Source organism: Pongo pygmaeus, chromosome 15, assembly GCF_028885625.2.
Source record: "Pongo pygmaeus isolate AG05252 chromosome 15, NHGRI_mPonPyg2-v2.0_pri, whole genome shotgun sequence".
Classification (NCBI taxonomy): domain Eukaryota; kingdom Metazoa; phylum Chordata; class Mammalia; order Primates; family Hominidae; genus Pongo; species Pongo pygmaeus.
Window position 1 is genome coordinate 215,472 of NC_072388.2, and position 25,901 is coordinate 241,372.

Here is a 25,901-nt window from a genome sequence, read left to right on the forward strand (position 1 = left end):
GGCTTCCCTTAACATTTTTTCCTTCATTTCAACTTTGGTGAATCTGACAATTATGTGTCTTGGAATTGCTCTTTTCAAGTACTGTCTTTGTGGCGTTCTCTGTATTTCCTGAATTTAAATATTGGTCTGCTTTGCTAGATTGGGGAAGTTCTCCTGGATAATATCCTGCACAGTGTTTTCCAACTTGGTTCCATTCTCTCCGTCACTTTCAGGTACACCAATCAGACGTAGATTTGGTCTTTTCACATAGTCCCATATTTCTTGGAGGCTTTGTTCATCTCTTTTTATTCTTTTTTCTCTAAACTTCTCACTTCATTTCATTCATTTGATCTTCCATGACTGATACCTTTTCTTCCAGTTGATCAAATCGGCTACTAAGGCTGGTGCATTCATCACGTATTTCTCATGCTGTGGTTTTCAGCTCCATCAGGTCCTTTAAGGACTTCTCTGCATTGGTTATTCTAGTTATCCATTCATCTAATTTTTTTCCAAAGCTTTTAACTTCTTTGACATTGGTTTGAATTTCATCCTGTAGCTCAGTAGCTTGATCGTCTGAAGCTGCTTTCTCTCGTCAGTCATTCTGCGTCCAGCTTTGTTCCATTGCTGGTGAGGAGCTGTGTTCCTTTGGAGGAGGAGAGGCGCTCTGATTTTTAGAGTTTCCAGTTTTTCTGCTCTGTTTTTTCCCCATCTTTGTGGTTTTATCTACCTTTGGTCTTTGATGATGGTGATGTAGAGATGGAATTTTTGTGTGAATGTCTCGTTTGTTTTCCTTCTAACAGTCAGGACTCTCAGCTGCAGGTCTGTTGGAGTTTACTGGAGGTCCACTCCAGACCGTTTGCCCAGGTATCAGCAGTGGAGGCTGCAGAACAACAGATATTGGTGAACAGCAAATGCTGCTGCCTGATCATTCCTCTGGAAGTTTTGTCTCAGAGGAGTACCTGGCCATGTGAGGTGTCAGTCTTCCCCTACTGGGGGGTGCCTCCCAGTTAGGCTACTCAGGGGTCAGGGACCCACTTGAGGAGGCAGTCTGTCCATTCTTACATCTCCAGCTGCGTGCTGGGAGAACCACTACTCTCTTCAAAGCTGTCAGACAGGGACATTTAAGTCTGTAGACTTTTCTGTTGCCTTTTGTTTGGCTACGCCCTGCCCCCAGAGGTGGAGTCTACAGAGGCAGGCAAGTCTCCTTGAGCTGCGGTGGGATCCACCCAGTTCGAGCTTCCTGGTCACTTTGTTTACCTACTCAAGCCTCGGCAATGGCGGGCGCCCCTCTCTCAGCCTCGCTGCCGCCTTGCAGTTTGATCTCAGACTGCTGTGCTAGCAATAAGTGAGGCTTCTTGGGTGTAGGACCCTCCTAGCCAGGCGTGGGATATAATCTCCTGTTTTGGGGTCAGGGGAGTGGGGAGGGATAGTGTTAGGAGATATACCTTAGCCGTTTGCTAAGACTGTTGGAAAAGTGCAGTATTAGGGTGGGAGTGACCCAATTTTCCAGGTGCCATCCGTCACCCCTTTGACTAGGAAAGGGAATTCCCTGACCCCTTGTTCTTCCCGGGTGAGGCGATGCCTCACCCTGCTTTGGCTTATGCTTGGTGCACTGTACCCACTGTCCTGCACCCACTGACACTCCCCAGTGAGATGAACCCGGTACCTCAGTTGGAAATGCAGAAATCACCCATCTTCTGCGTCGCTCACGCTGGGAGCTGTAGACTGGAGCTGTTCCTATTCCCTTATCAGCTCCCACAAGGACAAAGGTGTCACATACATATCCACTGTGGCTAACCTGTCCTCAGCAGGGAGTTTCCCCAGTACTACTCTCCTCTCTGTTCTGAGCCTACTTGCTTCTTTGTAATGTTTCCACTTTCTGTCCCACTCCCTAATAGATGATTTGTCCTCTCTGCCCAGCCCCCTAGTTCTGATATTTGAATTGTCTGTGATCTGGGTAGTACTTTGGAGGTAGAACCAAAGCCTTGTTGATTGATTGGATTGGGAGTTTCTAACTAACTTTTATTAAAGGCACTGATTAAACATCTATTATATAAAGTAAAGTAAGATTATGATCCAATAAGGCAGATTCCACAAGTAGCACAGGAAGAATTGGTTTCTAGTACACTTCATGCTTCAGGACAGGAAATCCAGAAAAAAATTCTGTGGTACGTTAAATGTGTACTGTAAGTTTCATTTCCATGTGAAAAACTGTAGTTAGCTAAAAAGTACATCCATGAAGAATCCTGATTAAACTTGTTTAATCCTGGTTAAACTAGCTACTAGGTAAACAATAATTTCACAACAAATCAAGAACTCTGAAAAGCATTTCTTCTGAATATTTTATTCAGAAAAAAACACAAAAAGATGAGACAGAAACAAAAATCCCAGTCACTTGCAGTATCTGTCGGCTTTCAATTTGGCTCTCCTGTTTAAACAAAGAAAAATAATAAAATTAATCTATGTAAAACATGCCATATATATTCAACTGCTACAAAATATAAAAGCTTTAAAACTGTGTGTTCAATTTTGGTTATTACCACAACACTTATATTAAAATATGTATACATTTAAATTTGGTTTCTATAAAAAATGGATTCTAATCTTATAAAAGTTATTTCCTAATAGTCAATAAATGTTGCCTAAGGGCTTTTTCAATCCAAATAGCAATTTTAATTATTCCGGAATTTAAGGGTGCTCTGAATTTCCATTTAACAGGGTGAGAATGCTGTATTATTACAAGTGATAAAAGTTACAGGACATACAGCTTATTCTGTTTTAGAGTCCACATCCTGATTATATTTTATATCCTCTTCTTAATTTCTTACAACTACATATATATTCATTTGCTCAGCTGGAAAAAGTTCTTAACATTATTTACCGACTTTAGGTATGAACTCTACCAGCTAGTTAACAGGAAATATGTAATTAAACATTGCCTTTATCAAGTAATGTAAAAAAAGGGTAAGAGTAAGTTTGCAACATAGGACTTGAATTAGCGGCTGGTGATTATCAAAATCTGGCACTTAATTGATTTATACTTGTACACTCACAGCTAAACGTCTCGTTTTTCTATGTCATAAATCTAGGATATTACTTATCTACCTAGGAAGAGTAATAAATATTAATAATTTGCTATGATAAACATCCTGCACTCTTCCAAATCTTAGAATAAAACTTCTTCAATTTCACTTGTTTAGCTTTTATACTTAGTTTTTTAGTTGATCTATTCTTAATTTAAGGAACCTGAACTACTCCAACAGAATCCACATAATTTTTATATTAGTCAAACTGCTTCTTTCTAACTCTGGTTCTAATAGTTATAAAAAGATAAATTTATGAAGTAGATACAGTCAAACCTGAATTTCTTAAAGTATATACTTAGAATCGGTTATAATTTTTAGATATTCTTTCTTGACAGTCTTTTCCCAAACTTATGATGTCCTCTCTAGGTAATATGGCCACACTCATAAATTAGAAATAAAGACAAAAATGTGAAAAACTACACTAATTTAAGAGAATGTAGATTTTCTACATGCCATTTCTATTGGCTACTGAAAATAGTGGAAATAAGTAAATAAATAGCTACCTGTCCAGAAGCGTCTCATGCAAAAATCCATCTTTCCGAGCCTTTTTAAGAATTTTACTGTCTTCTTTACTTATTTTAAGTTTGTGGTCTTGGAAGCTCTGAAATTTCTTTCTGCAAAGAAAATGTCTTCATTGAAAAATACCTCAAACTGATTATACATATTTACTATTAAATTTATAAATACTGTTAATTTCTTTTTCACTTATTAAAAAGGTCTAATTGTAGGCCAGGCACAGTGGCTTATGCCTGCAATCCCAGCACTTTGGGAGGCCAAGGCAGGCGCATCAGTCAAGGTCAGGAGTTCGAGAACAGCCTGGCCAACATGGTGAAACCCCGTCTCTACCAAAAATACAAAAATTGGCCGAGCATAGTGGCGTGCCTGTAGTCCCAGCTACTTGGGAGGCTGAGGCAGGAGAATCATATGAACCTGGGAGGCGAAGGTTGAGATGAGCCAAGATCACGCCATTGCACTCCAGTCTGGGGGACAGAGTGAGACTCCATCTTGGGGGAGAAAAAAGGTCTAATTTTTTTTTTTTAATAAGCTGGAACTTTTCAACAAAGATGACCTTTGTGACCTCTCAAGAGGAGGGCCACTCATTGACTGGGTAGCACAAGGCCCCATTTCTATTAGGGCATGCTGGCTGGAGTCCCCTGTGTCCTGGCCATAGCACAGCCTTTGACTGGCGTCACACCCATTCTATGAATGAATAGAGAGATTGACTAACCTGAGTGACTAGCTTTGGGAGCTGGTAGGATGATCAGGAAAACAAGCCTCAAGAAAAGAAAAGCATTTAGCTCAGTGCTCTCCTAGAGGCTACATTGTGTTGTCTCTTCTTGTCCATCAGTTTTGTTTTTTCAGACAGCGTCTTGCTCTGCCACCCAAGCTGGAAGGCAGTGGTGATCAGAGCTCACTGCAGCCTTGAACACCTGGGCTCAAACAATCCTCCTGTCTCAGCCTCCCGAGTAGCTGGGCCTATAGGCATGTACCACCATCCCCAGCTAATTTGGTAATTTATTTTGAAAGCACTTTGAGAAGCACTTCGAGAAGCACTTCACTGTCAAATCTGTAGGTCTAAGAGGAAAAGAATACATACACATAATTGATTTCACATCGTTTTACATTTCCTCTGTCTTCTGGAATGTCATCTTTTTTCTTGGTTTCTCTTTCAGCGCAGGATCTAATCTAGATATTGGAAAAGAGAATTCAATGGATTATATGTTTATCTTCCACCTTCCTCACTTTACGTATCACATAAGAACATTCGAGATGATTTCTTATGCAGAAGAAAAAATTAACTGAGCAACTATATTCAGAAAAAGGTTCTGGCTATGTGTTTTTACTTCATATATATAATCTATATGAGTAAGTGCTATCACATGCTTCCTCCGCAGCCCTTGTGTCAGAAACACTACAGACAAAATTATTTCAGAAACATTTTACACATCAGATCCTGCTAGACAATAAAGCGATCATTAACTAATTTAATTTTGTCCTCCAAGTGAATACACTAGGACCAAATTATCCCTAGTAGACAAGTGTTCATTTGATCAGATTGAAAGCGTAATAGCTATTTTATGTTGCACAGACTATTACCAAAGTAATAAAACTTTTAACATTACACAACTTGTTTTTAATTAATTGGAACCCACTTCTTTTACTAGCTTCTTTATATCCTAAGTTTGGATGGATGTTTACTACCACATGTCATAAGTTAATTAATCTGCATTCAACAATTAGGATCACCCACAGAACAGGCAATTGGCAATGGTAAGGACTCATGTCTCCTAGGGGATCTCTGTGGCCAGAGTCCAGTTCCAGGGCTGCTTAGAAAGTGATGACAAATAACGTGTTTGTGCCAATGACATCTTTGTGACAGTTCTGATTAGAGGGGTCCCAGACCTGAAAACATTCCCTGCTAGGGCCTGTAACACAATGCTACCTTTAGTAAGAGGGATCTGTGATCTGGTCATAAAGCTGAAGGGCTGACAGAGGAAACACAATGCTACCTTAAGTAAGAGGGATCTGTGTTCTGGTAGATAAGGCAAGGTCATAAAGGTGAAGGGCTGACAGAGATTAGGAGAGCCTGCAATTAAATGGTACGAAAAGAGTCCTAAATAATCACTGTTCAGAGCTTCCAGGTACTTGACTAGCCAAAGCGATCCAGAAAACTTTGTATTTCGTATGAAAATTGCTTTACATAGTGAAAAACGCAATCTTTGTGCAAGTATCTTTGTATCTTTGTGTAAGTGCAAAGCACTGCACATATATTTGCAATTGTTGCCTTCAATAACACTTTTGTGATGATATCCAGATGCAAAATAATTTAAACATGATACAAAAAATTATAAATAAATAAAATTAAATGTAAGTCACAAACCCATCTGCATTTCCCCAATGATCTGCTTCCTGAGAAGCAACGTGCTATGAAATACTGAGAGTGGCCTCTGGAGTCAGCTGAGCCTGGGTACCCATCCTGTCTTACCACACCTTGAAATCACTGTGATTTCCATGAACTGACTGACAAAAACCATGAGGATGTAAAGAGGGTCAGAGGCTGTCGTCTTGTATGTAACGCTGAGCTCACATCCACCTCACAGGAGCATTATGGAAATTCAAGACTACAACGCATGTGCCGGATGCATGCAACGAAAAAATATAACATTTCCCTTCTCTAAGAAAATACCTACATTTTAGATTGAAATCGTTTGAGCTTTAGATTTGAAATTATTTGAAATCAAGACTATTCTAAAAAGAAAATCAAACTTATGATCGGAAATCTAACATGAAGTACATACAGAGATTTGATAGATACTTTTAAATTTCACTGGTAGTACAGAAAAATGTAACATAAATTTTTATGCTCTAATTATAAGAACGAAGGGCATCTTAGAAAAGGCATTTGCCCCCCTCTTAGAGCCTTCCACTCCGGCCCCCACAATGCCTTACAGAGCAAATCTGTTTCAGACTGGATGCAACCTGTGATTCCCAACAAAGACAAACAAAGCAAGGTTCAGGATGCTCAGTACTGCGATGGAATGCCAAGACACAGAAAAATCATGTGTCAAGAAGGCGGGAGTTATTCTTTAGACACATCCTGGTATATGTTTATCATTAAAGATCAGTGGCTTTTGTGAATCTAAAAAATTAAGCCTTAAATGTTTTCATCAAATTCCAATTAACTATCTGATTTATCTAGGTTATATTAACAGTATTATTTAGAATTTCACCTTGATATGAAGATGTCTGTGTAACTTTTACAATAATGTAAAACAAAGAGTAGGATTAGGGAGGGCACAGGCCAGTGGTGCAATGGATAACGCATCTGACTACGGATGAGAGAATTTAGCCTGGAATAAGGAACTTTTATTTCCAGCTTAGTGACGCATACAAATTTTAAAAATAAAATAAAAATCATGTTTTATGTGATTCATGTTTCTCCTAATGCAAAGAAGACTGGTACTATTAATAAAAATATTTTTAAAATGTGAGGGCTAAGGTCCCAGAAGTTCTGCTATGATTTTTTATGTTTCATAAAGTGATTATCATCACAGAAGCTCAAGCATTACATAAATACAAATGCAGATACCCCTGACCTAGTAATTCTCCTTCTGGAAATTGAATATGCATCTACAAATTGATGCATATTCAATGTTATGTACTGCAGCACTGTTTATAAGAGCAAAAGACTGGCAACAGCCTAAATTTCCATCTATAAGAGATTAAATAAATTAAGGTACATCCCTAAAATGGAATATTATGTGGCTGCTAAAAAAGAGAAAGAGAGGAAAAGTAAGAAAAAGAGAAAACTTTCTACCTTCAAACTCATAGTAGAAAACTCTCCAAGATACAATTTTAAGGAAAAAAAAAATCAAAGTCTAGACTATAGAGGAGGCTACCTTTAGCGTAAAACAGTTGAAAATTATAAATATATTCATATGTTTATAAAGAAATTTTAGGAGGCTATAAAAAAAACAAAGGGAAAGAGGAACAGGAGCTGGGACACAGGTGAGTAAGACGCATGGCAGGCATACATTTTCACATGCTTTTACTTGAAAATGTTGGGATCACGTGTACATGTTATCTATTTTAAAAGTTAGATTTTAAAATACAAGCAAGAAAACAAGAACATGAAAGCCTAAAAAGAGCATGTGGAACTACCAGAAAAAGATACTAATCCATGGAGATAATGGCAAGGTAGCTCCTAGATGCACTCATTTCTGTACCACATTGTAGAAACAAGCCATCAACTATGGGATTTATAATTAAAAATGAGTCTATTTGAAACACCACATTACAAAAAGCTATTAACTAAATCTTTAAAGTGACAGTAAATGACCATTTAACATTTTAAAGAGATACAGTCACATCGCATGTGTGAATGTAGTTATCTGTATAAAATGTCATCATTATCTTGATCATTTCTTCTTCTCCTGCTGTTTTACTTTTTGCTTCTATGTCTCCTGCTTCATTGCATCTAATAAAGCAGCTATTTGAGGCCAATAAAGCCATTTTCCCCTAAGTGAAACAAAATAACAAAATAGCCATGAGGATACTTCTTGTAGAAGAAACATTAAGTGTTTAGACTGAATTAATTTTTCCTCCCTGATTTAAAAATCACAGAAAAGAACTTAGAGAAAAACCTGAAAAATATAATACAAGAACATATAGAAAAGGAAACCAAAATCACCTATCATTTTACTATTCAAAGATTACCACAATAAACATTTGTAGTGTATCTTCCTAGTAGGACAAAATTCTAAGTAGATGAGGTAGGATTGCTTCCTTTCTAAAAGATCTACTGAAGATATAACTGATTTAGTTCAGTTTGAAAAATTAACTTTAAAGACAAGAACATAATTATGAACACATACTTTATTAAAATATTAGCATTTTAAGTAAAATTTATTTTCTTCACAATTAGAAAACATGAAAAGGTATATACAACGCCTTTGGTGTTTTGAATTTAAGAATGTCTGAGGGAATTTTGTGTGTGAAAATAAATATTCGTATACTTTTTTAGTTGTTTAATGTTTGCTATATTACACTGCTTTCTATTAAACAAAACTTTAAAGACTGATTTTCTTGTGTATCTAAATCTGAGTTATAAATTTGGTTAGCTTAACCCCTTTAACAAATATAATGTTTACTTATAACTTGTATTTGGTTGATTCTTTTGGAAAATTTGGAATACCATAACATTTAGACAAAATATTTATAAATACAATGATTACAAAATATGTTAACCTTATATCACATCCAGTTAAAAAAGTTCTGATAACATGGATTTAATTTCTTAGTCAAGGTCACAAGGGCTGGGTGGTCTCTCATCTGGATGGATCCTGGTGAGCCCTGGAACATGGCAGGGTGGTCCAAGATGATTTAAACCTGTGCCACAGATTATTCAGCTGAGTCCTTTTTGCAATAGATTTTTAAGACCCTCTTTCATTTAAATTTAAATTTTTGAAACTTAGTGTCCTTCCTAAAAATAAAATGAAATGAACTTTCCTAAAGTGTTGTGTTATTAGTAGTATCTAAGTCATCATCTAAGGCCTTATGATATATTGGCCTTTTCTACCGGTGTAACTTTCATTAGAAGTGTCTCATCATAACTAGTAGGATCATCTCAAAGGGGTTGCAACACATTCGCGGGTAATGAAATCAATGTAGTGTTGTTTCCTGAATGGTATGGGGGGGGGAGGGTGAAGGAGTACACACAGACACACAGAGGAAGGGGTAACAGAGAATAAGAAATATCAGGGTGCATAACACACAGATAAGTAAGTATTGTTAAGTATAACTCTTGCTTCAGTTATACATATGTGTGTGCTGGGCTGCAATGTAAAAATGCATTTCTCAAAGGGTTGGGTCAAAATAGTTTTCAAGTCACTGAGTTAAGATTTTATCCTAGGCGATGAGGAAATTAGTCTAAGTGATTACCTCTTTCTGGGGGGATGTTTGTTTAATCTGTCATCTTAGAAAACACTGCTGAGTTCCTATTTTCAATTCATTAGTGTATACTACCAAAGCTGCTACTCTAAGGCCGAGCTTATCTTCTATTTGCTTGTTCTGCGTGGTGCCCACTGGTCCTTACTGTTTTTGATATAGTTATCTACTTTTTAAAGACTGTTTAGCACTCATATATTTTTGTTCAATCTTCTCACACAAACAGAAAAAGGAAATTATGTATTCTGTATCAACAAAGATTTAACAAAACATCCATATACTACAACTGTCTACTTACTAAAATGAAGAATTAGTATATTATCTTTTTTCTTCTTATATTAAAACTATCTTTTCATACACTATTTTAAGCTTATGAACAGAAAGTCTTTTAGAGATAATTTACTTCAATGAACTATTATTTATTTTATGCATAAATTGTCACAACTTGGGCTTAGCAAGCTCTACTGTTCGCTTACAGTCTCTAATGTTTCTGAAAGCATCCATGATTTCTGCTACAAAGAAGATACTTAGGAACTATTCTGTTTTCCTACTCTGAGACCTAAAATTGACTGGTTCTTTAATGGAAATGAGATCCATATCTAGGCACTAAGCGTATACAGAAATAATTGTGGGCAAAAGTACTAATGCTATTTTAGTTGCACTATATTTTGAGATCTCTTCAAGGCTCTATGTTCTTACTGATTTATTCCAATTTAATGTATTATAGTATTGCATCCTACTTTTTCTTTTTAAATATATTATGATTGACTGTTACAGACTTTCTGTTAAACTGACAGGAAGTTTTTGTAAACAATAACAGCACGTACATTTGAAAGACTGGTTCCCCCTGTTCTCTTGGTCCAATTGCATCTGAACGCCCAACAACAAGTCCATCTGAATTTATACCAAGATATTTTCCATAGCCAGATTTCAGGGCAATTCTATACATTAATAAGATAGATAAAAGTTAAAAACTGAGAGAAAATTAATTATAGAACATCAAAACAGGACATGTGTATGTGTGTGGGTGTGTACATATCTAAAATTTCAGACTGGACATATTCCAAGTGTTCAAAAGCTGCACGTGGCTGAGTGGTGACTCACTCCTGTAATCTCTGTGCTTTGGGAAGCCAGTGGGAGAATTGCTTGAGGCAAGAAGTTCAAGATCAGCCTGGACAACACAGTGAGACCCCATCTCTACAAAATATTTAAAAAGCTAGCTGGGCATGGTGGCGTGTGCATGTAATACCAGCTACTTGGGAGGCTGATGCAGGAGGATTGCTTAAGCCCAGAAATTTGAGGTTATAGTGAGATACGGTCACACCACTGCACTCCAGCCTGGGTGACAGAGTGAGACTCTGTGCCTTTCAAAAAAAATAAAAAGCTACATGTGACTAGTTGCTGCCATGTTGGACAGTGCAGTTTTAAATTTAGTTTTATATTGTGTTTTTTAATATAAACATTGTACCTTATATATTACATAACAAATATTTTCGAAATTCATCATTCTTCAATTATACCTCTTTAGTTATAAAGTTCAATAATAAATTACTAAAACTTACTTTTTCTCTTATTATAAATAGTTCTATGTACATCTATTCTATACGTAAAACTGCTTTATCCTTAGAAAAAATTCCTAGAAATAATTGGATCGAAGGGCATAAAGTTCTCATGTCATCAAACTGTTTTCCAGAAAATGCTGCTTCCATTTACATTCTTACCTCAAATTAACAGAGTATGTTTTGTATCACAGATTTTTTTTTAAACATTATGACTTTAAAAAAATACTTGAAAACCTGATATGGAAAAAACAGTATCCTATAAATTTGCATTTTAGTAGTTAACTAGAATAACAACTGTTTTTCTTTTCCTTTCCTTTTTAGATTTTAGATTATCTGGTAATGTCCCTGGTCCATTTTTCTATTGAGATCTGATTGTTTGCAGTTTTTTTACTGGGGTTATCAGTGCTATGAATTCTATACAAGATACATATGAAGAGTAAGAACTCACTGCCTGTTAAGATTGTTGCAAATATTTTCCTCATTTGTCAGTTAATTTTCTTTATAATCCTTTTTTGTTTATAATTGTAAAGCAGTTTAAAACTATTGAATTTTTTCTTCCTCTGCTTTTATTCTTTGTCTTTCACCATACTTATAAGACTTTCAAAGAAAGCACAGAAATAATCTTAATGTGATTTTTTAAAATTATGATTTCTAATCTTTTACCTTACCGAGAATCTCCTGGGATGCCAGAATTGACTTTTACTCCTTTATATGTTAATGATTATATAACAGAAATCATTATCATGTTGATGTAACCAATTACTAAAATATGTAAATTAACTTTCAGTATCTTCTACCCAAAGAATCATTCTATACTTTTGCACAAGGTGAGAATAAAAAAGGTTACTTTATAAAATGACTGTAAAAATAGTGAGTAAAAATATTCTTTTGGTCGTTATGATGCTGTAACATTCTCTGCTGGTTTCAACAATATTCCTTTTTTTAGTCTTCCTGTTTGCCTTTGGACTTCCAAACAGTGAGTTTAAATATCATAGCAACAGTGAACCAGGTTTTGTACTATTTGATTTATTTTTTAATCTATCTTATTTGCTGTGTGAAATTATTAATCTGCATTTTTTAACTTACACATCTTTTTTCCAGCCTAGCATTATATACTGATAGGAAATCCACTAAAAGTAGATCACAAAATCTACTTTTCAAAAAAGCTATTTTGTTTTTTATATCAAAATTACCATGGGCTTAAGACAGATACTAAAATTTTTAATGAATACAATTAAATTTTTAAAATAACTGGTTACTAATTATATTACAACATAAGTTCACCTGGAATCAGATAATTTGACAGCCATAAACTGCTCGGGAGGACTAGGGCCCTCATCAATTATTGGAGAAAAAACATTTGAAAATAAATTTGACATTTGCTATAAATATAAAGACATTATTTTGCTTTAAAAAATGTGGCTATTTTCTTCTGCAATTAAATGTAAGAATATTCAGATATACTGATGTCACTGTAATACTGTATCTTTGGAATCAAGATCTATTTTACCTTCTTTTAACTACAATGTTAATTTTATACACTGAGTAAGACAGGGTGATATAATGCTTATTTAGTAACTTTTGAGATAGCTTCTCTTTATGTTTTAAAATACAGTCATATATAAACACTTATTTAAAAAGCTAAATGCTTTCATTTAATCAAGGGATGGCCTTGCTAACCAAATGATACTGCTTTTTATCTTGTAATTACTTCGTATCTCATTAGTGCTTCCTCTAATGCGCTAAAGGAAATGAGGAAACTTCAAATTGTTAAATGCACAGGTTAGTTTTGGCAATAAGTCTGAATAAAAAAGAAATTCAAATATTTTGACTCAAATAGGTTTTCTTTTTTCTTTCCGCTTACTATTTTAATTATTCATGTTGTTTTGATTTCCAAAGATACTCTTCTGGAACTATACGGAATGTTTTCAAATGCTTATATGAGAAAGAGGGACTTGCCAATGGCTGGTAAATATTAAGGAATTAAAAAAAAAATGGAAGAGTCAAATGCAATGGTTCCATTCCTTTGGAAAATGTTTGAGACTAGTTAGAGTTTGGCCTAAGTGAATGAATGTCCTAAAATCTACACTTGGGGCAGGATCTTCCCTTCCAGACACAAACCTTCTTTGTGTGGAGCTCCCAGGGTAAAAAGACCTTTGTCGAGTGCATGTATATAGGTTCCCTTATCCATTTCAATGGCTATGGTTCCTGAAATTTCACCAAAGTTTGTTACTGTCCACCAGATTCCTAAAAAATAAAATCAATATTTCAACTTTATATGTTAGTTTTGACACAGAGTTCTTATTTTGTTATTATAACTTAGTTTTAAAAACTTTTTATTTTGCAGTTGTAAGAAATAACACAAAGATCTCACATATCCTTTACTTGCTTTGTCTCGATGACATCTTGCATAAGTATCATACACTGTCAGAATCAGGAAACTGACATTGATATAATCCATGAAGCTTATTCAGATTTCACCAGTTTTACATGTACTTGTTTGCATGTATGTGCACAGATTCATGCGACTACCAGCACAGTCAGGATTAGGTTTTTAAAACATAAAATAGCAACATACAGCCAGGCATGGGGGTGTATGCCTGTAATCCCAGCTACTCGGGGAGCTGGGGAAAGAGGATCACTTGAGCCCAGAGTTCAAGGTAATAGTGACCTATGGTCATGCCACTGCACTCTAGCCTGAGTGACAGAGCAAGGTCCTGTCTCAAAAAAAGACCAAAACAAAACAAAAGGCAACATGTGAAGGTACAAAGTGACATATAGAGAACGGTCTCTCTCATGATAGAGCCCAGCCATCTACTCATGCCTGCTTTCCAGAGGCAATGCCTATCATAATGTTTCTTAAAAATGCCTCTACATGAAGACTTTCTAGCATAGCAATCTTTTTTTTTTTTTTTTTTTTGAGACAGAGACTCACTCTGTCGCCCAGGCTGGAGTGCAGTGATGCTATCTCGGCTCACTGCGACCTCTGCCTCCTGGGTTCAAACAATTCTCTGCCTCAGCTTCCCGAGTAGCTGGGGTTACAGGTGCCTATCACCATGCCTGAATGATTTTTAGTAGAGACGGGGTTTCACCACATTGGCCAGGCTGGTCTCAAACTCCTGACCTCGTGATCCACGCACCTCTGCCTCCCAAAGTGCTGGGATTACAGGTGTGAGCCACCGCGCCTGGCCAGTAATCTTAACTATGATTTTAGATTGCAAGTAAAATGAGCAGAATCTATGTCTATGCATACTAATTTCCAATTTGCCAATAGAAATGTTAGACTCTAGGAAAAATTATTTAAGCAGTTGTTATAAAAGTTTATATCTTAATGTTAAAAAATATCCTCAAACCTCCTCCTAAATTGTACTTTAGCTAGAGTAGAAATGAGTCAATCATTAACTGGATATGACATATTAAGGAATTCTTGTTAATTTTGCAAGGTCTGATAATGACATAGTATAACATATAAAAATAAAGAACAAAACAGGTGATGAGAGAAAGACATACCACGTTAAGAAATGCACATTTATCTACTGATGGGTAAAATGACATAATATCTGTGATTTTACTTAAAATTTTCTAGGAAAAAATGTGTGTGTGGGTGTGTGTGTAAATCGAACGAGATTGGCAAAATATTGATAATTAATGCTGGGGCCTGAGCACATGGGGGACTCATTATATTCTTCTATGAATGGAATAGTTTGGATATTTCCATAACAAAAAGGTTTTAAAGATTCAGTTAATTCCACTGCACAAAATTTTCTATTCAACTAAACATTTCATGCTTTCCATAATAAATTTTAAAATACATAAAATTTTAGCTAAAATGAAGTTGGACCTTTATCTAACACCAAATACAAAAAGTAACTTAAAACAGACCAAAGACCTAAATGTAAGAGCTAAAGTTAGAAAACTTTTAGAAGAAAATAGGAAAAGCTTCATGACAATGAATTTGGCAATGATTTCTTGTATAGAACATCAAAGGCACAGGCAACAAAAGAAAACAGACAAACCGGACTTCATCAGAATTAAAAACTTTTGTGCATCAAGAACCGACATCAGCAGAGTAAAAGGCAACCCAGAGAATGGAGAAAATATTTGTAAACTACATACATTATAAGGAATTAATATCCAGACTATATAGAGAACTCCAAAAAGACAAATACCACAATTCAAAACTGGGCAAAGGACGTATACGAACATTGCTCCAAAGATGATATACAAATGGCCAATAAGCACTTGAAAATACGCTCAACACCACTAGTCACTAGGGAAATATAAATCAAAACCATAATGCAATACCACTTAACACCCATTAGAATGCTATTATCAAAACAAACAAACAAACAGAAAACAGAAACCAAGAAAACCAGAAAAACAAGTGTTGGGCAGGATGTGGAGAAACTGAAACCCTGTGCAATGCTGGTGGGAAGGTAAAATGGTGCATGCATTTAAATGCCACTGAAGTGTACACTTAAAAATAGAAAAACCGGCAAATTCTATATTCTGTATATTTTACCTCCACACACACACAAAACCAATGGAGAAAAAGAAAATTAATCAAAATTAAAATTTCAGCTAAAGACAATTAAAAAGCAACAAAACTAATAAGCAATTTAGATGATTGAGTTATAGCTACAATTGTTTTCAGGAAAAGAAATAATGCTTTATTCAGAATCATTATCAACAGTGATATGATTAGCAAGTCTTTCTTATAAATGTAATAGTTAATGATTTTAAATTAGTTTTATTTTGTATGTTCTATGCCACATTCACTAAGTACACTTAATATTAAATAAAATCATTTAAATAAAATATCTCATTAATGTTTTGCAAATGAAGAAGAAATTTCCGGCAAACAAGCTCCTCAAAATTGTCACACTCTGTCCAAGTAGGGAAATGACACAATAACATTACTTATAATATTGTCAACTGAAAAAGAAATTACTTTGAGCAGATGCCAGTATTTTTTTCTCAATGAGATTTCAAAGAATAAGAAAGCTAAACACAGTATCATCAAGAATTAAATGGGAGCATTCTGCCTACTTTCTGCAAGTGGCCTACATTCAACCTTTGGAGGTATGCTTATATGTTTAACGACTAAAGTAACATAACATAATACCTAACAGTGCCACTCGGGGGTTTTAGCTGTGAAAAAGCAGTGGATCCTAAGAACAGTGGGCACTGAAGTTGCCTGTCTCTATGTCAGGTTACAGCTCAAGCTGTGTATATGCTGCAGACGCCCAAGCTGAATTTAAGAGAATCCGCTCTAAAACATTACTTGCTATTTAGACACATGCTTAAAGTTATTTCCTTTTAAACCTTAGGCAGATGGTGAAATATTCCTGCTGTGTTGCCTCACAATTCATAACAAAGCTTTTCACGTATTTTCACATAGTTTAGAATGTTTACATATGTCTGGCATGCCTGTAATCCCAGCACTTTGAGAGGGGGAAGCAGGAGAATCACTTAAGCCCAGGAGTTCAAAATCAGCCTAGGCAACAAAAGGAGACCCCCATCTCTACAAAAAAATTAAGAAATTAGCTGGGTATGGTGGTAGGAGCCTGTGGTCCCAGCTACTCGGGAGTCCGAGGTGAGAGGATTGCTTGAGCCTACGAGGTCGACAGTGCACTGAGCCATGATTATGTCACTGCACTCCAGCCTGAGCAACAAAGAAAGAGCCTGTCTCAAAAAAAAAAAAAAAAAAAAAAAAATGGCCCGATGCACCAGTGTCATGGCTGATAAGATACTACCAGGGCACCCTCATTCTAGCATCAAGGCTGTGTGACAGCTCACCTCGCCTTCTGACTAACCCAGTGTTTCTGTGCTAAGGGACCCCTTAAATCTCTACCTTCATTGTGTGCTTGGCAGAAAGGAATGATATATCTTAGATTTGGAAATGGAATTTTCTTCCCCAATCTTACTGTAGTCTAAGTACCCTTCACAGACTTCTATTAACCCATAGCTTACTTAACTTTAGTTCCTGGGTAAATAAAATATATGTGTTTTGCAAACTATGATGTTATAAGTCCAACTGCTTCTGAATCTAGCAGGGCTCAGTGAAACTCTTTGCTTACAGACATGCTCGTTTTATTAATGTCACACTTGGTTTTCTCCATGTGAAAGACAGACTTTCTTTCATCCTATTTACAGACTTTCTTTCATCCTATTTACCAATCCCTTCAGATCCTTGTGAGCAACCAACAGAACAGCTTTAAAAAATTAAAAAGTTTTTCTTCTTTCCCTTCACAAATAGGCACATGCTTACTTATATGGCAAGTTTAGAAAATCCACAATGCAAAAGAAGGTGGAAGGACAAAGAGGAAAAGACGCAGAAGGACTTCGTCTTTCAGCCAAGATGGACTTGCCCTCACACCATGACCAATGACAAAATTGAAACTGGATAGAATATTTGAGAAAACTGTTTTCGGGGATTGGAACACAGGCAGAATAGGACTGTGATATTTGAGAACAGGAAAACACAGGAGGCAAATCTCACACGTACTGTTTTCTGCCCAATGGCAGTTTCCTGACCACACGGAGAGACGTAGAGACCTCCAGAAATGAGGCAATGTCACTAAGCTGAGAGTCTTGCAGTGCTAATATGTTCGGAGTTTATAGAATAAGGTACTGGAGAAGAGGGAACAACACACAGGTGAGGCCTCAAAAGAGTATGCAAAAGTTCTCTGCAGGTCTGTGGCCAAGGGCTGGGGGGAGTGCATGCAGTAGGCAGGCTCCACAAGGCCTCTGCAGAGTGGCTGGCACTGCTGAGGGCTGACTGGAGATGCCAGAGATCACACAAACTTGGGACACAGCAGAGTGGAGAGAACTCACCAAGTATGCCTAAAACATGTGGCTGAGGCCCATGAGGATGAACCTTTCCTAGAGTAAGAGTCACTGTCTAAGTCTATGGGCAACTCTAATAAATAAGCACAAACTAACAAAGGCCCAGGCTTGATAGGAGCAAAAGGGTAGTCAAATAATTTAACTAGGCATCAAGACGTTTAACAGAAATAAGGTTAAAATGTTATGAAAATGAAAGACTGAATTTACACGGAAGACTTAACAATCCTAAATGTGTACACATCTTATGAGAGCTTCAAAATACTTTAAGCAAAAACTGCTTACGTAGACAGATCTAGAATTACAGCTGGAGATTTTAACACAACTCTCAATACACTGTAGGATTAGTAAAAAATCAGTAAGGACACAGAAGATATGCACAGTCACAAGCTCTACCAGTTGATCGAACAGACATCTAAAGAACACTGAACTGGCTGGGCACCGTGGCTCATGCCTGGAATCCCACCACTTTGGGAGGCTGAGGCAGGCAGATTACCTGAGGTCAGGAGTTTGAGACCAGCTTGGCCAACATGGTGAAACCCTGTCTCTATTAAAAATATTTAAAAAATTAGCCAGGTGTGGGGGCAGGTGCCTGTAATTCCAGTTACTCCGGAGGCTGAGGCAGGAGATTCACTTGAACCTGTGAGGCGGAGGTTGCAGTGAGCTGAGATCGCACCACTGCACTCCAGCCTGTTGGGCGACAGGGAGACTCCATCTCCAAAAAAAACAAAAAAACAAAAAAAAACCCCTGAACCAACATCTGCAGAATACACATTCTTTTCAAGTGTACATGGAAATTCACTAAGAAAGTATGTTCTCCAACTATACTATAAATGAATTAGAAATCAGCAACAATAACATACCTATAACATCTCTATGTAGTAGAAATTAAAAACAATATACTTTTAAATAACTCGTGTCCATGAAAAGAAAAATCACAAGGAAAACTAGATAATGTTTTGAATGCAATGAAAATGAAAACAAAGTGTGTTGACTATAACTGAAACTAAAGTGGAATGAAGAGATCTAACTCCCTTCTTAAGAAGCTATAAAACAAGAACAAAGTAAACTGAAAATAAGTTAAAGGGGGGAAAAAGAAAAGACTGAAAATAAATGAAATAGAAAATGAAAAAAAGAGAAAATAAGTAATACTGAAACAGGCTTGTCCAACCTGAGGGCTGCATGTGGCCCAGGCCAGCTTTGAATGCAGCCCAACACAAACTCATAAACTTTCTTGAAACATTATGAGATTTTTTTGCTTTTTCTTTTTTTTTGGCTTATCAGCTTATCGTTAGTGTATTCTATGTGTGGCCTAAGACAGCTCTTCTTCCATTGTGGTCCAGGGAAGCTAAAAGATTGAATACCCCTGTACTAAAAGGTCATTAACGATCTAAAATAAACGACCTTATAAAGAATTGATAAACCTCCAGCTAGACTGACTGATCCAGGAAAAAATAGCAAAAACACAAATTACCAATATGAAGAGACTGCAATACAGATTAGATTCTACGGACATTAAAAGCATATTAAAGAAAGGAATATTCTGAACAATTTTATGCCAATAAATCCAACAACTTATATGAAATGAAATTTTCTTAAAAGACACAAATTACCAAAACTGACACAACAAAAAAATCTGAAAATATCTCTTAAAAAATTTTAATTTTCCCACAAAAATCTAAAACCAAACCAAACAAAACCCTCTAGGTTCAGTTGACTTCACCGGTGAATTCTATCAAACATGTAAAGAACAAATCATACCCATCTCACACAGCTATTTCCAAAAATAGGAAAGGAGACAGCACTTTCCATCTAATTTTATGACACCCAGTATCACCTTGACACCAAAATCAAAAAAAGACATTTCAAGAAAAGGATACAAAAGTCCAGTATCTCCCGTCAACACCAATATAGAAATCTTAAAAAAAATAAAAATAAAAAACACCTAGAAATCAAATCTAGCAATATCCCAAAGGACAATGCACCACAACCAAGAGGGGTTTATCTCAGGGATATAAAGTTACTTTAAAAGTTGAAAATGAAACCAATGTAATCCATTGGCAGTATGAAGAAAGCTGTATAATCATCTCAACAGATACAGAAAGAGGCATCTGACAGCATTAAACACCACTAAAATAAAAACTCCCAAGAAACAAAGTTTAAAAGGAATGTCCTCATTTTGATAAAGGTTTTCTCTGCAGATCCTACAGACATCATACCATATGGTGGACTACTGAAAGCTTTCTGCCTAAGCTTGGGAACAATGCAATTATGCGCATTCTCGTGACTTCTGTTCAACACTATGGAAGTCCTGGACAGTATAATAAACCAATAAAAAGAAAGACAAGACATAAGGATTAGAAAGAAAGAAGTAAAATGATAGTCACAGGAAACATAATTGCAAATTTCTTAGTTTTCTATATTAGCAAACCACTAGAAGTAATAAGTGAAACAGAATTATCAGACTACAAAGTCACTATACAAAAATCAATTGTATATCTACATACTGACAACAAACAACTGGAAAATCAAATTCAAAGGTTCTATTGACAGTAGTGTAAAATTATAAAATACTTAAGAATAAATGTTTAAACAGGCATGCAAGACTGCTACATTGAAATTTATGAGATATTGAGGTCCAATATTAAGATGCTGATTCTCCCCTAAATGATCTGGACTCAATACAGTTCTCGAGAAAATCCAACAAGCTTCACTGTAGAAATTAATAAATTAATAGGTAATAAGTACAAAGTTGGATGACTCAGACTACCTGATCTCAAGACTTCATGAAACTATAGCAATCAAGAGAAATATACCAACAGAAAAACAGACAAACGTATCGATAGAACAGAGTCCAGAAATAGATCAATACATAGAAAGTTAATTGATTTTTTATGAAGATACCAAAGTGGATCAATGGAAAAAGGAAACACCAGTGGTGCTGGCACAATTGGCTATCAAGATGTTAAAGAAAAAAAAAAGTAAATCTTGAAACTGAACTCACAACATCATGCCAAAATTTGAGATGAATGACAGATTTAATGTAAAAAGTAAAATTATGATGCCTCTAAAAGACAACGTAGAATATTTTCCTGACTTTGGGGTAAGCAAAGATCTCTTAGATCACAGAGATAAGGCAGTAACCATAAAAGAAAAAAAAATAAACTGAGCTTTATAAAAATTAAAAGATTCTGACCATCCTGGCTAACATGGTGAAACCCCATTGCTACAAAAACACAAAAAATTAGCCGGGCGTGGTGGCGGGCACCTGCATTCCCAGCTACTCGAGAGGCTGAGGCAGGAGAATGGCGTGAACCCGGGAGGTGGAGCTTGCAGTGAACAGAGATCGCGCCACTGCACTCCAGCCTGGGAGACAGAGTAAGACTCTGTCTCAAAAAAAATTAAAATAAAAAAAATTTAAAAAAAGCTGCTCATCCGAAAACCACCATTAAGAAACTGAAAAGGTAAAACTCAGACTGGGAGAAAAGACTGATAACACCATCAACTCTTGGCAAGGATGTAACTGGAGCACTAATTCATTCTTGGTGGGAGGGTAAAATGGCACAACCACTTTAGAAAATTTTTGGCAGTTTCTTATATGGTTAAACATTCACCTATCCTTTGACACAGCAATTCCACATCTACATATCTATCCTAGATATCTACCTTAATTTTAGAATTGTTGATTTGCCATTTTGAAAGCAATGATTCTTCCAGAACATTAGCTTTATACCATTCCATATTTTATATATTTTTTAAGTTACCATAATTTATGAAGATTCAAAATGCAACTTGCCAAGTTTTAAAAGAGAAAAAAATGTATGGAAAGAACTAAACGGAAAATAGGCTGGTTAAGTGTGTTTAAATCAGTTTATTTCTAGTATCATTTACAGGCTACCCTGATGTTGTATTTAAGATTTTCATTCATTTCAGAGTTCACAAAATAATGATTTTTCCTGTGAAGATACTTCGTTTAAGAGACAACCGACTTCTACAATTAAAATGCATACATGTGCAAAGAAAATAACTTGTAAAATATATTTGGTTGAAAAACATTTACATTAGGCCTTTAAAATTATGTATCAGAATCTCCGGCTATTAAGCAGTCTAATGGTGCCTACCAAGAGAGTTATAATTTTTCTCTCCTGATAATGAAGTAAAAGCATCAGTAGCATCTACTGTGCTAAAGAATAAATGGAATTTATAACTGTAGGTAATATTTAAGCACTTTAAGACAAATACGAATACATCATAAATTTCTAACTAGGAAAATATTTTCAATGAGATCTCAAGAAACATTAACTTTTTTCAGAATAGGGCACTGAAAACTGACTCACCAACAATATCAAGCTGGGTTTCTTCATCTTCTTCTCTTTTTCTCTTCTTATCTTTGCTCTTTTTCTTCTTACTACAGGACATAATTTACATAGATGAGTTTAGGTATATTGATTTGTATGATAAATATCGTAAGATTGAAACTTGGAAGTCTTTTAAGCTTTTCATTTATAAATTATTGATTTAGGAAGACTTACATTGTTATGCCCTCTTAAATACAGTACTGAGAAGTTGCTTCAGGCTTTGTACATATTATCTTAGAGTTCAAAGCAGATTGTAGAGCCCACTGCCAGATTTTAAACCCTGATTCCTTCACTTCTTAGCTCTGTGATTTTTGGAAAAGTTACTGAATCTCTCTGTGAGTCAGTTTACCCACTTAAAAAATTAGGATAATAATTTAACCTAACTCTTAAGGCTATTGTGAAGTTTAAGAGGTAATATGTACCTTCATACATTGCTGGTGGAAATGTAAAATGGTGTAGCATCTACAGGAAACAGTTTGGGTTTCCTCAAAAAGTTAAAGAGTTACCTCATGATCCAGCAATTTTACTCCTAAGTATGTATACCCAAGGGAAATGAAAATATACACCCACAAAAATATTACGTAAGAATATTCACACTAGCATTAGTCACAATAGCCAAAAAGGGGAAACAACCCAAATGGTGAATGGATGAACAAAATGTTACATCCATACAATGGAATACTACGCAGCCATAAAAGGAACAAGTGCAACAACAATGATGAACCTCAAGAATGTTATAAGTGAAAGAAGCCAGATACAAAAGGCCACATGTTGCATGATTTCTTTCTTAGGAAATATTCAGAATAGGCGATTTCACATAGACAGCGGATTAGTGGTTGCCAAGGACTAGCAGACGGGGAGGATGGGATGTGACTGCTTTAATGGGTAGGGGGACGTTTCCTTCTGAGATGATGAAAATGCTGAGCAACTAGACAACGGTGAACCTCTTGAATGTATACTAAAAACCACTGACTGTACAAAATGGTGAATTTTATAATTATGAATTACATCTCAACAAAAAAAGAAAAAACCAAGAGCGATTTGAAAAAAGTTAACGTGCAAAGCGCCTACAATTTCTTGGCACATTGAAAGTGCTATATAAGCATTAACTATGATTATTACGATAATCTTAAGACACTCTTGTCTGCATTTTCATCATAAAGTTTTCAGAAGATAACTCTCCTCTCCTCACAGGAAATTCACAGAGTAAAAATCTCACATTTATTCAGGATAAACCTGTCATTTATTCTGGCATCTTCATGAGGCCAGACTCCTACATAGGGTTCTCAAGGCCAGTGGCTTCAGCTCACTCCTTGATACTTTCTTTCCATCTCGCCTAAAAATACCAAAACCTCTGTTTATCACGGAGACCAGGAGGAAATGCTCAACATCTGTATGTACAGTCAACCTCCGGCAAATCTTCCAGTTAAAAAAGAAGCGGGGATATGAGTGCACAGGCATTTTTTCCTAAAGAGCTAATAAATTACCACTACGACCTCCTCCTCACATTTGGCTCAATTTATTTACTGCATATATGTTTTCTCATTTAATCCTCATCGTCTTCTAAAGGTATAAAAAATGGTCTGAAAGTATAAATGTGTAAACGGAGGTTCAGATATTTGATCTCTTAATGAGTAAATGGAGGTTCAGACATATTAATCAATTTGCCACAAATTACAAAATCAGTAAATGACAGAGTGCAGGTTCGAGCCCACATCCCTATCAAAGCCCATATACACTTCAACCACTGTGTGATTCATCCTGGTTTCACTCTACATATTAGGTTAAAAAAATTAATCAATAATTTTTCTAGGAAGAGACAATGGAGAAAAGAATAATCCGTAATAAAGGAAATTATTATCATGAACTACGAGATCAGACTAACGCAGACCCACCAGGCAGAGGCCTGGAGAGATGCCTCAGGGGACCCAAACTCGTGGGTACGGGGTCACCGGTCACCCGCCCGTCTACCCTGTTTCCTGGGTCGTCCGCGCGGGAGGCTGCCCGTCTCTGCACAGGCGCCAGGAACCGCGGCCCGGCCTCCGTCCAGCCCCGACAGAGGCCAGGGCGAAGCCTGGGAGGCCACGAAACCTTCTCTCCGCGCCACGGCTTCCACCAGGCTCGCGGGGGTGGAGTGCTTCCGAAAAGAACGGAGGAGGCTCCCGCCCGAGCTGCAGGACCCACCTCTTCGCCTTGGTTCCCTTGAGCACGAGCTTGGTAGACTTCACATAGGAGTACTCGGCCATAGCTCTGGGAGACTTCTGCGCGGACAGGCTGAAGCCGGCTCAGGACGAGTATGTGACCCGGAGCAGCATCAGGGCGGGGAGGAACAGAAGTAGAGGCGAAGTAAACACTCCCTAACAGCGTAAGTCTCTCCAGAACCCGCCTCCGTCTTCACTCAAACGCTGAATGGCTGAGAGTTCCACTTCCGGGTTTCTGCCGGGGAGCTACGGCGGCCATAGAGGGCTGAAAGGTGTCCGCGCGCAGCTGCTCCCTGGCGCCCTCTCGAGGAGCTCCTGAGGATTCGCGCCTCCCCGAGGGGAGGAAAGCCAGCCCGAGGCGCCGGTACTGGCGGTGGCGGAGCTTCCGGGCGCGCTGTGGAACCGCATTCCGCTAGGGCTGCGGGCTGGCGAGGGTCCCCGCAGGGGCAGGAAGCGGCTCCGGCTGCCTTCGCTGGCCTGCGGCGGCGCGGCTGGAAGCGCGGGCCACTCGTGCGCGGGTCACTCGGGGCTGTGCCTCGTGCGACTGTGTGTGCAGGAAGCAAGCAGGAAATACCCTAAAATAGAATGAAGCGCCATGTTGAGGGCCGCGGACGTCACGAGTGCTGTGGGAATGTGGGCTGAGGTGGAGAGTTATGGTGGCGCGTGTTACAGGCTCAGGGGTCAAGAGAAGCCTAATCGTGGAGGCGGTCTCTGAGGAGGGTCTTGAACGCTGGGCAGGCTTTTGCTGGACAGAGATGAAGGAAGCTAGTCCTGTCTGATGGAGGAAACAGGGCGGAGGCTTGGAGGGAACCGCGAGCAGGCCAGGCCTGTAAAGCAGAGTGAGGGAACCAGGACAGAGAAGGCAAGTCGGGGTCCTGTGGTCGCTGAAGAATTTGAATGAAGTCAGTAAACAGGTGAGAGGCATCAATCGCAAGAGAGTGGGATGAAACGAGGAGTAGTCCACGGTGATTCCTCTGCAGTGGTGGGTATTATTAATCGCGTATGTGACACCAAAACCACCCCACTCAAGCTGTGGCTCTTTCCCTAAAGTAGAAAACAGAGACCAGTTGGGTTCCAAGCATCCACGATCTTATTAAATTCGTGATCCCTGGTGGCACCATCGACTTACGATTGGCCCATCTCAAACCTGAGTCAGAAAAAAAACCGTCACAATGTGCGGAGATGAGCGTCGTTACCCGCTATCATAATGTATTTTCCGGTGTCTTCACAGTGCTGTACTTCCTGATCCCCATTCCATGGCAATCCACATGCCATGATGCCCGGAGTCATTAACAAAGGAGACACACAGGGGCTCCTCACGTTGGCTTTCCAGGGTTTTGATGAAAATCTCAGTTTCCTCATCTCATACAATGTGGTTAGTGATAGTATCATTTAGGATTGAGGATTTAAATGGTACAAATT

At 37.4% G+C, this 25,901-nt stretch overlaps 1 protein-coding gene across 1 annotated transcript; it reads right to left on the reverse strand.

Annotated features, from left to right (window-relative positions):
- Positions 1–2,304: 2,304 nt before the first annotated feature.
- LOC129026113 (protein FRG1-like) lies at positions 2,305–24,688 on the reverse strand. Its single transcript, XM_054473633.2, has 9 exons — positions 24,463–24,688; positions 22,258–22,328; positions 13,196–13,321; positions 12,359–12,416; positions 10,336–10,453; positions 7,982–8,084; positions 4,663–4,753; positions 3,569–3,679; positions 2,305–2,407 (listed from the first exon to the last, which is right to left on the reverse strand). The coding sequence occupies exons 1-9, from the start codon at positions 24,522–24,524 to the stop codon at positions 2,371–2,373; spliced, it is 777 nt and encodes a 258-aa protein (XP_054329608.1). The 5' UTR covers positions 24,525–24,688; the 3' UTR covers positions 2,305–2,370.
- Between the last annotated feature and the right edge of the window lie 1,213 nt (positions 24,689–25,901).